The sequence below is a fragment of the Eleginops maclovinus genome, chromosome 7 (genome assembly GCF_036324505.1).
Source record: "Eleginops maclovinus isolate JMC-PN-2008 ecotype Puerto Natales chromosome 7, JC_Emac_rtc_rv5, whole genome shotgun sequence".
NCBI classification, from domain to species: domain Eukaryota; kingdom Metazoa; phylum Chordata; class Actinopteri; order Perciformes; family Eleginopidae; genus Eleginops; species Eleginops maclovinus.
This window is the reverse complement of record NC_086355.1, coordinates 4,553,646-4,565,815: the sequence shown is the minus strand read 5'-3', so window position 1 is coordinate 4,565,815 and position 12,170 is coordinate 4,553,646. Positions and strand designations below refer to the sequence as shown.

General features: G+C 42.4%; 3 protein-coding genes across 4 annotated transcripts in view; 2 read left to right on the top strand and 1 right to left on the bottom strand.

Annotated features, from left to right (window-relative positions):
• The window catches only part of xpo4 (exportin 4), a 42,306-nt gene extending 36,579 nt beyond the window's left edge, over positions 1-5,727 (top strand). Inside the window, exons 16-24 of the mRNA XM_063887789.1 lie at positions 58-232; positions 1,702-1,908; positions 2,012-2,098; positions 2,300-2,480; positions 2,589-2,710; positions 2,846-2,976; positions 3,249-3,366; positions 3,547-3,639; positions 4,153-5,727. Of these exons, the coding sequence (XP_063743859.1) occupies positions 58-232; positions 1,702-1,908; positions 2,012-2,098; positions 2,300-2,480; positions 2,589-2,710; positions 2,846-2,976; positions 3,249-3,366; positions 3,547-3,639; positions 4,153-4,350 (1,312 nt within the window). The 3' untranslated portion in view covers positions 4,351-5,727. The remainder of the gene's footprint in view (positions 1-57; positions 233-1,701; positions 1,909-2,011; positions 2,099-2,299; positions 2,481-2,588; positions 2,711-2,845; positions 2,977-3,248; positions 3,367-3,546; positions 3,640-4,152) is intronic.
• A 794-nt stretch (positions 5,728-6,521) lies between these two features.
• Positions 6,522-9,778, top strand: eef1akmt1 (EEF1A lysine methyltransferase 1). Of its 2 annotated transcripts, none has more exons than XM_063887791.1 (5): positions 6,522-6,624; positions 7,385-7,554; positions 7,855-7,937; positions 8,384-8,670; positions 9,082-9,778. In XM_063887791.1, the coding sequence occupies exons 2-5, from the start codon at positions 7,420-7,422 to the stop codon at positions 9,222-9,224; spliced, it is 648 nt and encodes a 215-aa protein (XP_063743861.1). In that variant the 5' UTR covers positions 6,522-6,624; positions 7,385-7,419; the 3' UTR covers positions 9,225-9,778. The 2 variants fall into 2 exon arrangements, with proteins under 2 accessions (XP_063743861.1, XP_063743862.1); XM_063887792.1 differs by having other exon boundaries at positions 6,549-6,624; positions 7,380-7,554.
• Positions 8,986-12,061, bottom strand: il17d (interleukin 17d). Its single transcript, XM_063887793.1, has 2 exons — positions 11,145-12,061; positions 8,986-10,454 (listed from the first exon to the last, which is right to left on the bottom strand). Exons 1-2 carry the CDS (start codon positions 11,441-11,443, stop codon positions 10,136-10,138), a joined length of 618 nt encoding a protein of 205 aa, XP_063743863.1. The 5' UTR covers positions 11,444-12,061; the 3' UTR covers positions 8,986-10,135.
• Positions 12,062-12,170: the final 109 nt, after the last annotated feature.

The window sequence follows — 12,170 nt, the reverse complement described above, 5'->3', positions numbered from 1 at the left end:
TCACCACACACTCTAACAGACTCTTCCTCATCCTCATCCTCCTCCTCCTCTCTTCAGGGCGAACATCGTGGTTCAGTGTGAGGGTTGGTGGAGTCTGGCGAAGCAGTTTGCCAGCCGCAGTCCGCCGCTCCACCTGCTGTCCAGCCCCGTGCAGCGGACTCTGATGAAGGCTCTGGTCCTGGGGGGCTTCGCTCACATGGACTCTGATGCCAAGCAGCAATACTGGGCCGAGGTAATGTGTGTGTGTTGGTGTTTCATATCACTGGAAAAAGAAAAGTTGTGTTGATGAATCAAGAGCAGAATTGGAAAGCATTATTCTGCAACAGTTTTGATAATCTAACCAGCAAGAAATTCCAACTATATCCTATTTTGCTTTCCAAATGTAAAGGGTCTGTTCTACTTCCAATTTTTTAGGGGCTTTAATTTTCAGTTGTGCCTCCAGATAAAGCTGGTTACATAATCCTTTTGGACTGACTGCTCTTTGTTTGGACCCATTGTCGCTGTGCTACCTCAGCTAATAATGAAAGGACTAGAATGTTACTGTAATAATATCTGATAGAAATAACGACCAAAACTAAAAACAGTAAGACTCAACTGAGACGATCCTTTAAGTGGAGCATCAAACATCTGATATTGCATCTTACAGAATAATTCCTGTAGTTTTCGTTAAAAATACACCAAAACAAGTCGTTGATGTCCAGAGATATGGAGCTCGGAGGAGTCGGAGGAGTCGGAGGAGTGATGGATGCAGGCCGTCCTCCCGCGTGTATAACATGATCCTCTTTGTGATCCTGCAGGCCTTTTGTCTTAATAGGCTGACGGTAGTAAATGTGGGTGCAAAGCCACAATGACTCCAGAGTAATTATGAGGAGGAGTGGGGGGGGGTGTATGGGTGGGTGGGACAGCAGCTGTCGGCTCCTGCAGCTGCTTTGTCTGAACTCTGATGGCTCTGTAGGAGTAGGAGGCGGAGGAGATAGGGAGCGGACAACTGATCAAACAGCCCTTATGTTACAGCTCCGCGATCTCAATCTCTGCCTCGATGCACCGAGGAATCACTGCCATCCTCAGGCCTCTCGATTTAGTTTGATAGGGGGTCAAAAAGAGTCAGAAGTTTGTATCTGTCTTGCTGCAGGTCTGTGCAACGACAGCGATAGTTCAAAAGCTTAAAAGCAGCTTCCTAGAAATGGGCTTTAAGATGTTTCAGCAGTGATGAAAGAAGTTCTGAGATCCTTAAGTAAAGTAAAAATATCAAAGTGTCAAAATGCTCCATAACTAGTACAAGTCCTGATTTCTAAATACTGTTTTGGGAAATTACAAAGTACACTTATCGTATCAAACATGACATTCTGTATTTTATCACTTATAAATAAGAGCATTTTGATGTTGCAGTTCCTCAATGTGGTGCCGATATTAGATGTAGTAACACATAGGTTGGTAGATAAAGGCATTTCAATTATTAATCATATTTTATTAGCATACGTTTTTGTTAATGGAAAACAACAAAGTCAAAGCTGAACCTTAGTAAACACCGTAACACATGTTAAATAGTCCCATCAGATGTGTTAATTTACTGCAAAATAAAGCACGGATAGAAACTTTGTACTTCAAATGTTTGGCTACATGAAGAATATAATGGAGGAAGGACAGTATGAACACATCCTATAACCGTTTATTAACCTGAGACTCCCCGTGTCCCTGCAGGTGCTCCACCCTCTGCAGCAGCGCTTCCTGAACCTCATCAACCAGGAGAACTTTGCTCAGATCAGCCAGGAGGAAGCCGTCAAACAGGAAATCATCGCCACGCTAGAGGCGCTGTGCGGCATCGCCGAGGCAACGCAGATCGACAACGTGGTGCAGCTCTTCTCCTTCCTCATGGACTTCCTGTCCAGCTGCATCGGTCTCATGGAGGTAGGAGCGAAGGCGGTTAAACAAATATTAAACTTCTTAAGTCTAAGCTAGTTCATGGATTATTATTTTCATCTAAATCATTTTGTCTGCTCTCGTTGCTCAGGTCTACAGCAACACGCCAGAGACTATAAACCTCATCATTGAGGTTTTCGTGGAAGTGGCTCACAAGCAGATCTGTTACCTTGGAGAGGTGAGTGACTTCTTAAACGTACCCCCACTGTTACCTGTTTAAGCGCTTAAGGAATAGAAAAATGTGTCAGGCCGAAAGGATAACACAAAGATGAGACACTTCTACCAGTTCAGGAACATAGCAGATCTTTCTTGAATGAATCAATAAATGATCCCGGAGATCCAGTGAGATGCTAACTCTCTCTTCCGTGTCCCGGTCCAGGCGAAGTGCATGAAGCTGTACGAGGCGTGTCTGACGCTGCTGCAGGTCTACGCCAAAAACAACCAGTGCAGGAAGCGCAGCGACGCCACGGCGGAGGAGGACCAGTACCAGGACCTGCTGCTCATCATGGAGCTGCTCACCAACCTGCTGTCCAAAGAGTTCATCGACTTCAGCGACACCGGTCAGTCCGCTGCTCGTTTGTATTTACGTCCGTAACTTGTGGCTACCTTGTTGCTATGGTATGTAATCTCCTTCTCCTTGTTAATTTTGAAGCTGCTCTGTGTTTCAGACGAGGTGTTTAGAAATCAGGACCAGGGAACCCCAGCCTCCAGCCGGCCGGTGTCGGCGGCAGATGTTGTTCTGTACGGCGTCAACATCGTTCTCCCTCTCATGTCTCAGGACCTGCTCAAGGTGAACACTAGTTACACTGATATTAAATGACATATACTGTGATATAAGATCCATGACATATCGCCCACCTGGCTTCATATTTCTGTATCCGTGTTCTGTGAGCTCCTGCTGATCCTGTCCTGGTTATTTCTCCAGTTCCCCTCCCTGTGTAACCAGTACTACAAACTCATCACCTTCATCTGTGAGATCTTCCCAGAGAAGATCCCTCAACTGCCTGAAGAACTCTTCAAAAGCCTCATGTTCTCCCTGGAGCTGGGAATGACCTCGTATCCTCTCACTGCCTTATTTGTTTATGTGTGTTATTTGCTCATATTGTTTTTTTTATTGTCTCTTTGAACTTAAATAATTATTTAGCCAAAACAAACTTATATTCCCCTAATATATATTTTAGACTGGGGGTAAAACAATATTATATTAAACATTCTTAAGAACCAAACCGGGGCTTGCGTCCACCTGAGGCTGCCAGTTTTCTTCACAGCCCCTCAGCAAAGATAACACGTGTATTGTGTGTAGTTTGGGCTCCTTAACGTGTGTTCAGAATGAGTTCGGAGGTCAGCCAGCTGTGTTTGGAGGCTCTGTCTCCTCTCGCTGAGCAGTGCGCTAAAAACCAGGAGAAAGACACGCCGCTCTTCATTGCCACCCGTCACTTCCTCAAGGTAATGCTCAAAATAAAGCAAAATAAAACCTGTACATGTAATGATTCCAAAAGTGGTTTGAGGTGAGTTTGAATATTAAATACGACATATTTCTGAGCAAACAATACAGTCTATCTACATATTTTTGATGCCTCTTTTGCATTATAATAACCCTCCTCTTCACACCGCCTGTGCCTCCAGCTGGTGTTTGACATGCTGGTCCTGCAGAAACACAACACGGAGATGACGGTGGCAGCAGGAGAAGCCCTCTACACACTTGTGTGCCTGCACCAGGTGAGGAAATAGATTCAAAACCACACACCTGTCAGCACCAGGAAGCTCCAGCAGAGGTTCAACCCAGATCAGAGAATAAATACTAAGTCACCGACGGTTGGCAATAGAAAAGATACAGAAAAAATATCAATATAAAGGTTGGAAATGTGAAATGTGTGGACATGTTCCAGCTTCGTAAAATCCACTGAACACTTTTAAGATGATTAATCATTTCCTTCTCAGTGGTGGGTTTTTCCCCTATAAGCAGAGGTTTTATTAATAAAGCTGTCCTTCTGTTGAATACAATACTTTAAAGGATTATGAGCAGGTTATATACGTTGTTGTGTTGTGTGGGCTTTTGTTTGCTACATGAGCATTTTAACCACAAAATATTACCAAGCAGCTGAAATAAGCCCGCCAGCGCCCCCTAGTGGACACACGGCGTAACAAAGCCACTTTTTCTTGCTGATTTATAATCACTCTTTTATTAAATGTTTTTATTGACATGTTGACGGTGTGTTTGTCCTCCCTCAGGCGGAGTACTCGGAGTTGGTGGAGAACCTCCTGTCGTCGCAGAGAGACGCCGTCATCTACCAGCGCCTGGCCGACGCCTTCAACAAGCTGACGGCGAGCAGCACGCCGCCCACCATGGACCGGAAACAGAAGGTGGCCTTCCTCAAGAGCCTGGAGGAGTTTGTGTCCAACGTGGGGGGGCTGCTCTGCGTCAAATAACCACTGGAAACCCCCACCTGGGATCATGTCTGTTGTTCTTTTGTATTTTAAAGAAACCAATCGAAAGATGAATTATTTAAATTTGTTTTTTAAATAATAGACCCCCCCCCACCCTCCTGCTTTGCCTCTAAGAACTCTGGGTACACGAGGCAGCTGGAGGGATCCATCACACTGAATGTTTACCTGGTTTTCAACTCCTCGGATTTCTCTTTTTTTATTTTTCCTCCTGCCCCTCGAGCATGATTGACAGACTTATTGATGATGATGATTATGATGATGATGATATGCTGACATGGAGACTACACTGCTAAGCAGACAGACTGTCAGAGGATTCCTGGAGACATGTCCACCTTAGAGACGAAAAGAGGAGATGGAGTAGCCTCCTCCTGAACCTGGAGGCTACACACACACACACACACACACACACACACACACACGAGTGACATTGAGGGTAAAACCAGTTTCTGTTTTTGATGAATGAAGGAGATGTTTTGAATGAGATTTTTTCAGTTGAAAGTATTAAAAAGGGGCCATTGAGTTTCAAGAAATGCCATGGCATCCACACACACTTCATTTTAACAGTAACACACACACACACACACACTACCCCAATCCTTCCCAAGCCTTCCCAGAGTGCCTTTGTTTTGATGATTGTTCTGTGTGTGCAGATTTTTGTTTGTCACGCATCAACTGACAAAAGAAAATGTGCCTGCCATTCGCCAAGAATAAAGGGGATACACACACACACACACACACACACACACTCACTCAGCCAGAAACACGCACATACACACACGTGTGATAAGGGTATGGCCGGTCTTTGGGGTTGCTGGACAGAAAACCAAAATCAGATTCTCTAAAGGGTGTAAATATATGTAATGTTTTCAAATCTACCAGAAATGTTTTTTCAAAGACAAAAACTAAACATGACGGAAATGTTTTTATATGCCAGTTAATTGGCAGGAAGAGTTGTATCAGTTCAGCATTGTATAAAGTTCAGATGAAGAGGGAGCGACCCTGTTTTTGACCTTTTTTTTTGCGGTTTGATATGTTGTCCCTCCTTTGGGTCGTAGTATTATATTGCAGCGTCCTCCCTCTGGCACTCGGAAAGGCTCGGGTCTCTATAAAGCAGATTTAACGTCAGTAGTATTTTTCTACAGCAGCACACGCCACCGTATCACTCTTCAACACACTGGATGAAGCAGAGACTGTTTGAGCTGAAGGACAGCAATAACAAACCAAATCTCAAGGAGCAGAGCCGCCTCCTCGTTCAGAGCACTATACTGGGTATCGATAGAATGGCTGTTTTGTTAAAGATGTGTAAAAGTGTACATAAACTTATTGTATAAAATGTCCCGGCCTCTGCTGCTTTCTTTACACCGGTGTCGTGTCTTTGATTTACTTCAGAAATAAGTTGTTGTTTTTATCCTCATGGCATTTCTGCTGCAAGCTATAAGCAGCTGTTGTTCAAGACAGAAGCAAAAAATATATACTTTATTCTTTTTAATTAAATGAAAAACTTGTGTTTAGGTCCTAGGATAAAATACTCCTACAACTAAAGGTCCTTCTCTCAAATGTGACCCAAGTCTGAAAAAATAATCAGGAAAAAGTTGAAAAATGACAGAATTGAAGCTCTAAATTCTTGAGTAGTTTCCCTTAAACAATAAACCTTTATTTTATAAGGTGTTAAAATCACTTTTCTTAAGCTGTTGAATATCTTTTCTGGATTAAAGAAAGTACAATACGTATATGAAATGTATTGGAACAGAAATGGAAAAGCCATGAAGTCAAAAAACTCAAGTAAAGTAAAACTACCTCAAATGTGTACTTCATTAAAGTTCTTGAGCACGTTTACTTAATTCCATCAAACACCTAAATGTTTTTTTTAGAAACAGATTTAACTTTTTCTATGTATTCTTCAAATGTCTGATTTCCTGAAGCCTAAAAACATTTAGCCCAATCCCTAATTATTATTATTATTATTATTATTATTATTTGTATTATTATTATATTTAAGGACAAACTCGTTTTTATCTGAATTCATAAACATATCTAAAGTGTTTCTTCAGTACAGATGAAAAATAACCACCCTGTTGTAGTTGTCAGCTGGTAATAATGTTGGATCAATTAAAGACAGTGTGTTAAATACAGAAAAACCAACCTCAGTTTGAGTCTGGCGAAGCCGTGTATTTTGTCCCTCGTCAGAAGCCGTACGACGTCTTCACGCTGCGACCAGAACTCACATGTTCACAACAGAGCAGCGATTCTGATCAGGTTTGTAAACTTTTGTAATATTTTAAAACTGTTACTGTTTTCTGTGCTTTCAAACAAGCGGGTGCTTCATCTGAGCAGCTAACTTAATCAGCATTAATATTATTTAAAAAACAACAGTCGACGATCTTTGCTGTCATTCATTCCAGTCCACACCAGGGATTCAATAATAATAATAAAAAATAGCAAAACTAGAGTTTACAAATACTCTGTTACAAGTGAACGTGCTGAATGAATGGAGGTGCTTTACATGGTAAAGTCCATAAATGTTAGAAATATAACATACTAACAGTACCAAAGGTCAAAGAATGATGAAGAATGGCCCATTTCGTATTATTTTTTTTTAATATTTGTGATTCATATGTGTGTTTATCACTTTACTGTTGCTGCTGGTGAAGGTGTAGCTAACTGTAACTACTTAATAAAGAGCTGTGTAGCTTTATCCTTGCATCATAGTATCATACAATACTGTACTACTATTGTCCATGTATAATCTGAATCTGCAAAGTAACTAAAGCTGTCAAATCAAAGTAGAAGTACAACATTCTGAATTTAGTTGAGTAGAAACATAATGCAGCAGGAAATTAAAAAAATGCAAGTACAGTTAAATGGAAATGGTTACGTTGTACCTTTCCTGAACCAGTTAACTGTGATCCAATGTTATACTTTAAAAGAAATATATCTTCATATGGATAACACCATTTTTAAAATAAATTACTGATTTGATTTCTGCTCCTTTTTGTGATTCATCCTCAAAGGACAGCCTTTCTCCTTCATCCCTGTCTTCCTCGGTCAGCCATGAGTGACAGCGACGATGACGTCCCGGCGCTGTCCGCTCACACACTGGCCGCCCTGCAGGAGTTCTACAACGAGACCAGCAGCAGCAGCACACCATCAGACCAGTTCGCTGTGGGAGCAGTGGGGGAGGACTGGGTGAGTTTGGGGACCGGAGACAGAAACACCATAAGTAACCTGTTCTGTGTTTTATTCAGAAGTCATAATAATAATGATCCTGATGCATGTAGCTCTTAACTTTAAAAAAGATTGCAAATTATTGGATTAAATATAAATCTTATTCTTGATGTTTTCATATTTATTTTTACCTTCATGTCCGTAGACTTGAAGAGTGTGCACGTCTGTGAAGGTGGAAGCATGCGATCAGATAAATGATCTATTGTTGTTGATCAGAGTTATTAAAGTTCAGAGTGTCAGTGACGTCTCTGTTTCCTGCAGAGCATGAGTCAGTTCTGGTACAGTGACGAGACAGCTGCCCAGTTAGCAGAGGAGGCTGTACGAGAAGCTGGAGAGGGAGGCAGGTAAAACTACACACACACACACACACACACACACACACACACACACACACACACACACACACACACAGACACACTCTGTTTTTTGAGAGCAGTGACTTTATCAGGACATACTTTATTATATACTCTACTTTAAGTTTATTATACAATGGTACAGAAAACCGACTTTTTTGAGATACTTTCTATTTGTTTTGACATACTTAATACTTCTTTTTTAACACCTGCCATAAAGTATATATTTTTTATGAATGACTTCTCATCGAGGAAAGAGTCTTAATTATTTTACTGCTGCCTTTGGCTCAGCTTGCGTGGCTGTGTATTCTTGTTTATTTTATGATATTGCCTAGAAACAAGATATTGAAGAGTAATTTATTCTGAACGTTGGTCCTTTCTCTGCCTCTGGAGCATCAAAAAATCACAACCAGACATTAAACTCCCCCCCCCTGCAGGATAGCGTGTGTGAGTGCACCCAGTGTGTACCAGAAGCTGAAGCAGGGCACGGTGTCCGGCTCTGATCGAGTGTCTGCCGTCGTGTTGGAGTACGACCGCCGCTTCTCCACGTACGGCGAAGACTTCCTCTTCTACGACTACAACGAGCCGCTGTCCCTCTCCAACACGCCTCCTCAGAGCTTCGACTTCGTCCTCGCCGACCCGCCGTACCTCTCCGAGGAGTGTCTGAGCAAAGTTTCCCAAACTGTGAAGTACCTGAGCAAAGGAAAAGTGCTGCTGTGTACAGGTGAGAGGGGGGGGGCTTTCAAATTGGACTTATAGTATTACTTTAACATTATTAAGTCGCAGAGATGAAGATTCATCAAAGATGCATCTCTGACAATAGTTCAACTAAATGAAATGCAGTTTGAAATACTCTTCTCATCAATGAATGAGAGAATCTGTGAGATAAATGCTTTTTAAATATAGGTTTTTAAGATTTCAAATATATATTTCCACACTGTCAAAACTTCTCAAGGTGTGTGTTTTATTATTTTATTTATCAATTGGTCCCCTGTAATGTAATGTCCCCCTTTGCATCAGAAACGATGATTTTTACTCAGTGTTTTTACAAACTTTATTTACCAGGTCTTTTGGGAGTAGGAAACTATTTTTGGCTCCTGGTAAACAAGCACCTTTTTATATGTTTGTGTTACAGGAGCCATCATGGAGAAAGTGGCCAAAGAGCTCCTGGATGTGAAAATGTGCAGCTTCCTGCCAAAACACAACAAGAACTTATCCAACGAGTTTCGCTGTTTCGTCAACTATCCGTCTCGGCTGCTGTCCTCAACCTCTGACTGATCCAGAGAGAGAGAGAGAGACTAAAGGAGGATCACAACCTGGACTTGTGAATAAAGGACTCAAAGATGAACAACTACTTCATCATCTGCTGGCTTTTGATAAAAAACAGTTATTCAAACCATGGGAATAATAATTTTGGTTCGTAGTTTCTGTTAGTATTCAAGCAAATATTCAATGGGTTCAGTTTCTCAAATGTTTTTAATATCAATTTAAATTAAATATATTTGGACCTTGGATCTTTGACTGTATGATGATGGACATATTACAATGTTTTACTAACTTCTTCTGTTGCTGTAAAAGGTGCTGTCAAGTCTTTATTAAAGTGTGTTTATACATCAGTAGGTGGCAGCATTGATCAGGTTATAGCTGATAATGACACATTTCATTCCACCATTCAACATTTGTTTCTTTGACTTTTGAAGGTTTGGCTCCACCCAAATTACAAACAAGTGTTCTCATGTATTGTATTTTATCTTACATGCACACAGTTTACTTATTCCTGCATTTTTCTTGGACCATTTTTTTCAATTTTTCTGATTTTATTGCACAATTTTTCTTTTACAATTGGTTGTCAATAACTGCACTGTAGCGTTTGTGCATTTGACAATGAAGCTTGAATCTTTTTTCAGTCAAGAAATCATGAAATTGAAGCTTAGATTAAAGTGGACCGGCTAAAAGTCTTATTTAGGAACAAAGCAGACCAAAAAATGCTCCTTATGTGCTTCTAAGTGAAAATAGATCAAAAACCCTTTATCATCCAAATATTCACTTTGACTCTTAAGGACAGTCACAGGGGCTTCTTGTGTGCAGGTACCATTCACTTAAATTGCTTCAAATGTCAGTAGGGAGAGATGATGACCCAACACAAAGTGAGTCAGGTGTATGAAAGCTTAATCCTCAGTCCTGCTTCTTCACACTTTCCTCCCTTTGGGCCCTCCCTCTCTGGCTTTTTTCTCGGCTCTCTGCAGGCTCTGGTTGCTGCTCCCCTCCCTCTCTTTCTCCTGCAGAGGGACGCAGGTGCAGCCCACCGCGATGGAGACGTACACCTCGGCGTAGGAGTGCCGCCCCCCCGCACATGACCCGGCTCTCCGCAGGATGACGGAGGGCGCGTACACCGGGGTGCTCCGGTACCGCGAGCTCTCCTTCCCGTAGGGCCCGAACAGGCAGCCCTTACACAGGCAGTACGCCTCCGGGATGTAGCGGGGGTACCGGGCCGGGTCGTAGGAGAGCCTGGGGGAAAAAAGCAATTAAACAGATATCAATTTTTCATTGGGTCACACTATTGCTGTTGAAAGGAAATGACATGTTTCAATAAAGAAACTGCTGGACCTTAATATAGGTTTTAAATATAAAAGCACCAAAAGGTGTGATAAAATGCTGGATGAGTGGGAGTCAAAGAGACATGGAAGCTATTGAAAGGAAATGAGACTTTTCATTTAAAAAAATAGCAGGATTGTCCCATGTAAAGATGTGTGTCCTACTTGTCGAGTGTAATAATACAATTCTGCACTGGTATTGGGTCACACAACATTGCCTACAAATGATATGGAAGCTTTAAAGAAAAAACAAGAAGAAACTCTCAAAGATGAAATATAAAGAGGTGTGTCTTTATTGTCTAGTGGTCATAATATCGGGTTTGGGTTAGGAGTCAGAGCATCACTAGACACGGAAGCTATTTAAAAGAAAATACATTTATGTCACGAACATATTCCACCCAGTAAAGAGAGGTGTGTCTTGTTTGTCCAGTGTAGTAATACATGGCTAATACTGGAGCCATAAGGTCACATGGCAGAGAAACACCCTGAAATGATCCTCTGTTAGTATTTATGTAAATCCATCACCCAGTTTAAACGGTGACGTATTGCTGCTCCCTAAGTGAAACAACACCCTATTATCCCTTTACGTTTCCCCTGCTCTCACCTGTAGGCCCAGGGGGAGATGCTGAGCAGGTTGACCGGGAGGCGGGTCTTGCTGTCGGCAGGAGAGCGTGCTACTGCCGCCGGGCACGTGAGGTTGAGTTTCTCCTGTGGCTCGAGCTCCAGCGCGTGGTGGAAAGCGCTCATCACTCCCACAGAGAGCCGCCCGAACATCTGCTCCAGGATCTCCTCCGGGAGATCCAGGCACGACCGGGTCCTAGTGGCCTTCTTCCGGACTCGAACCGCCCCGGCCGGCCAGCCCAGCAGCAGCAGCAGCAGGACGAGGATCCGTGGAGGGAACATGGTGGAGATGTGGTGTGCCAAAAAAATCACAGTAAACCTGTGCGCTTTTATGGTCTTTGATTCTCTTGAATATGAATATTTGAACTTAAGACGATAGTTGAAGCTTCTGCCCTCTGTTATAATCCAGCGAAATGTTGGAGAGTCACACACTCAGTCCACATCTTGGACACCGAGGCACATGCGCGCCTCCAGGGACACTGTGGAAACATTTTGGCACAACGCGTCCTCAGGGTCGCCAGGTGTAATAATTGACTCAGAGTGAGAAATGATTACCGAGTTGCAGGTTTCACACTTGCTGTGTCAGCTTACTGTTACGAAAAAAATGCCAAAACGAGTGTTTTCATGTTGGTTTTCTCCTCCGAAGTGTGCGTAAAATCCCCCAAAAGCGTTTGTAAGCGCACAAACAACTTGATCCACCAGGCAGGACGAGTTCAAATCACACACAGATAGAGTCCAGTCTCACTGGTCGTAAAAGAGGCTGGAGTGGGAAGTCCAGACTGTTGGCTGTGTGTCTGCAGCTTGGCTTCACAGTTTAGTTCACTAAAGGAGACTCAAGATAAACTAGATCCAGTTTTAACAACCTCTTCTGTCTGCTCCGGTTTCACACAGAAATGATCACCTCTAGTTCAAACCATAAATATATCCAAATCACGTTAAACTGCACATTTAAGACCCCATTACTGCCTGTCACTTTTTTATGATGTGCATTCAGATTTATGTGAGGAAA

Excerpts from the sequence above, each read along its gene's own strand:
- eef1akmt1 (XM_063887791.1), top strand. The coding sequence starts at position 7,420 with ATGAGTGACAGCGACGATGACGTCCCGGCGCTGTCCGCTCACACACTG. Across the intron at positions 7,555-7,854 it reads GAGCAGTGGGGGAGGACTGG|AGCATGAGTCAGTTCTGGTA; the intron begins GTGAGTTTGGGG and ends TGTTTCCTGCAG. Across the intron at positions 7,938-8,383 it reads GAAGCTGGAGAGGGAGGCAG|GATAGCGTGTGTGAGTGCAC; the intron begins GTAAAACTACAC and ends CCCCCCCTGCAG.
- il17d (XM_063887793.1), bottom strand. The coding sequence starts at position 11,443 with ATGTTCCCTCCACGGATCCTCGTCCTGCTGCTGCTGCTGCTGGGCTGG. Across the intron at positions 10,455-11,144 it reads ATCTCCCCCTGGGCCTACAG|GCTCTCCTACGACCCGGCCC; the intron begins GTGAGAGCAGGG and ends TTTTTCCCCCAG.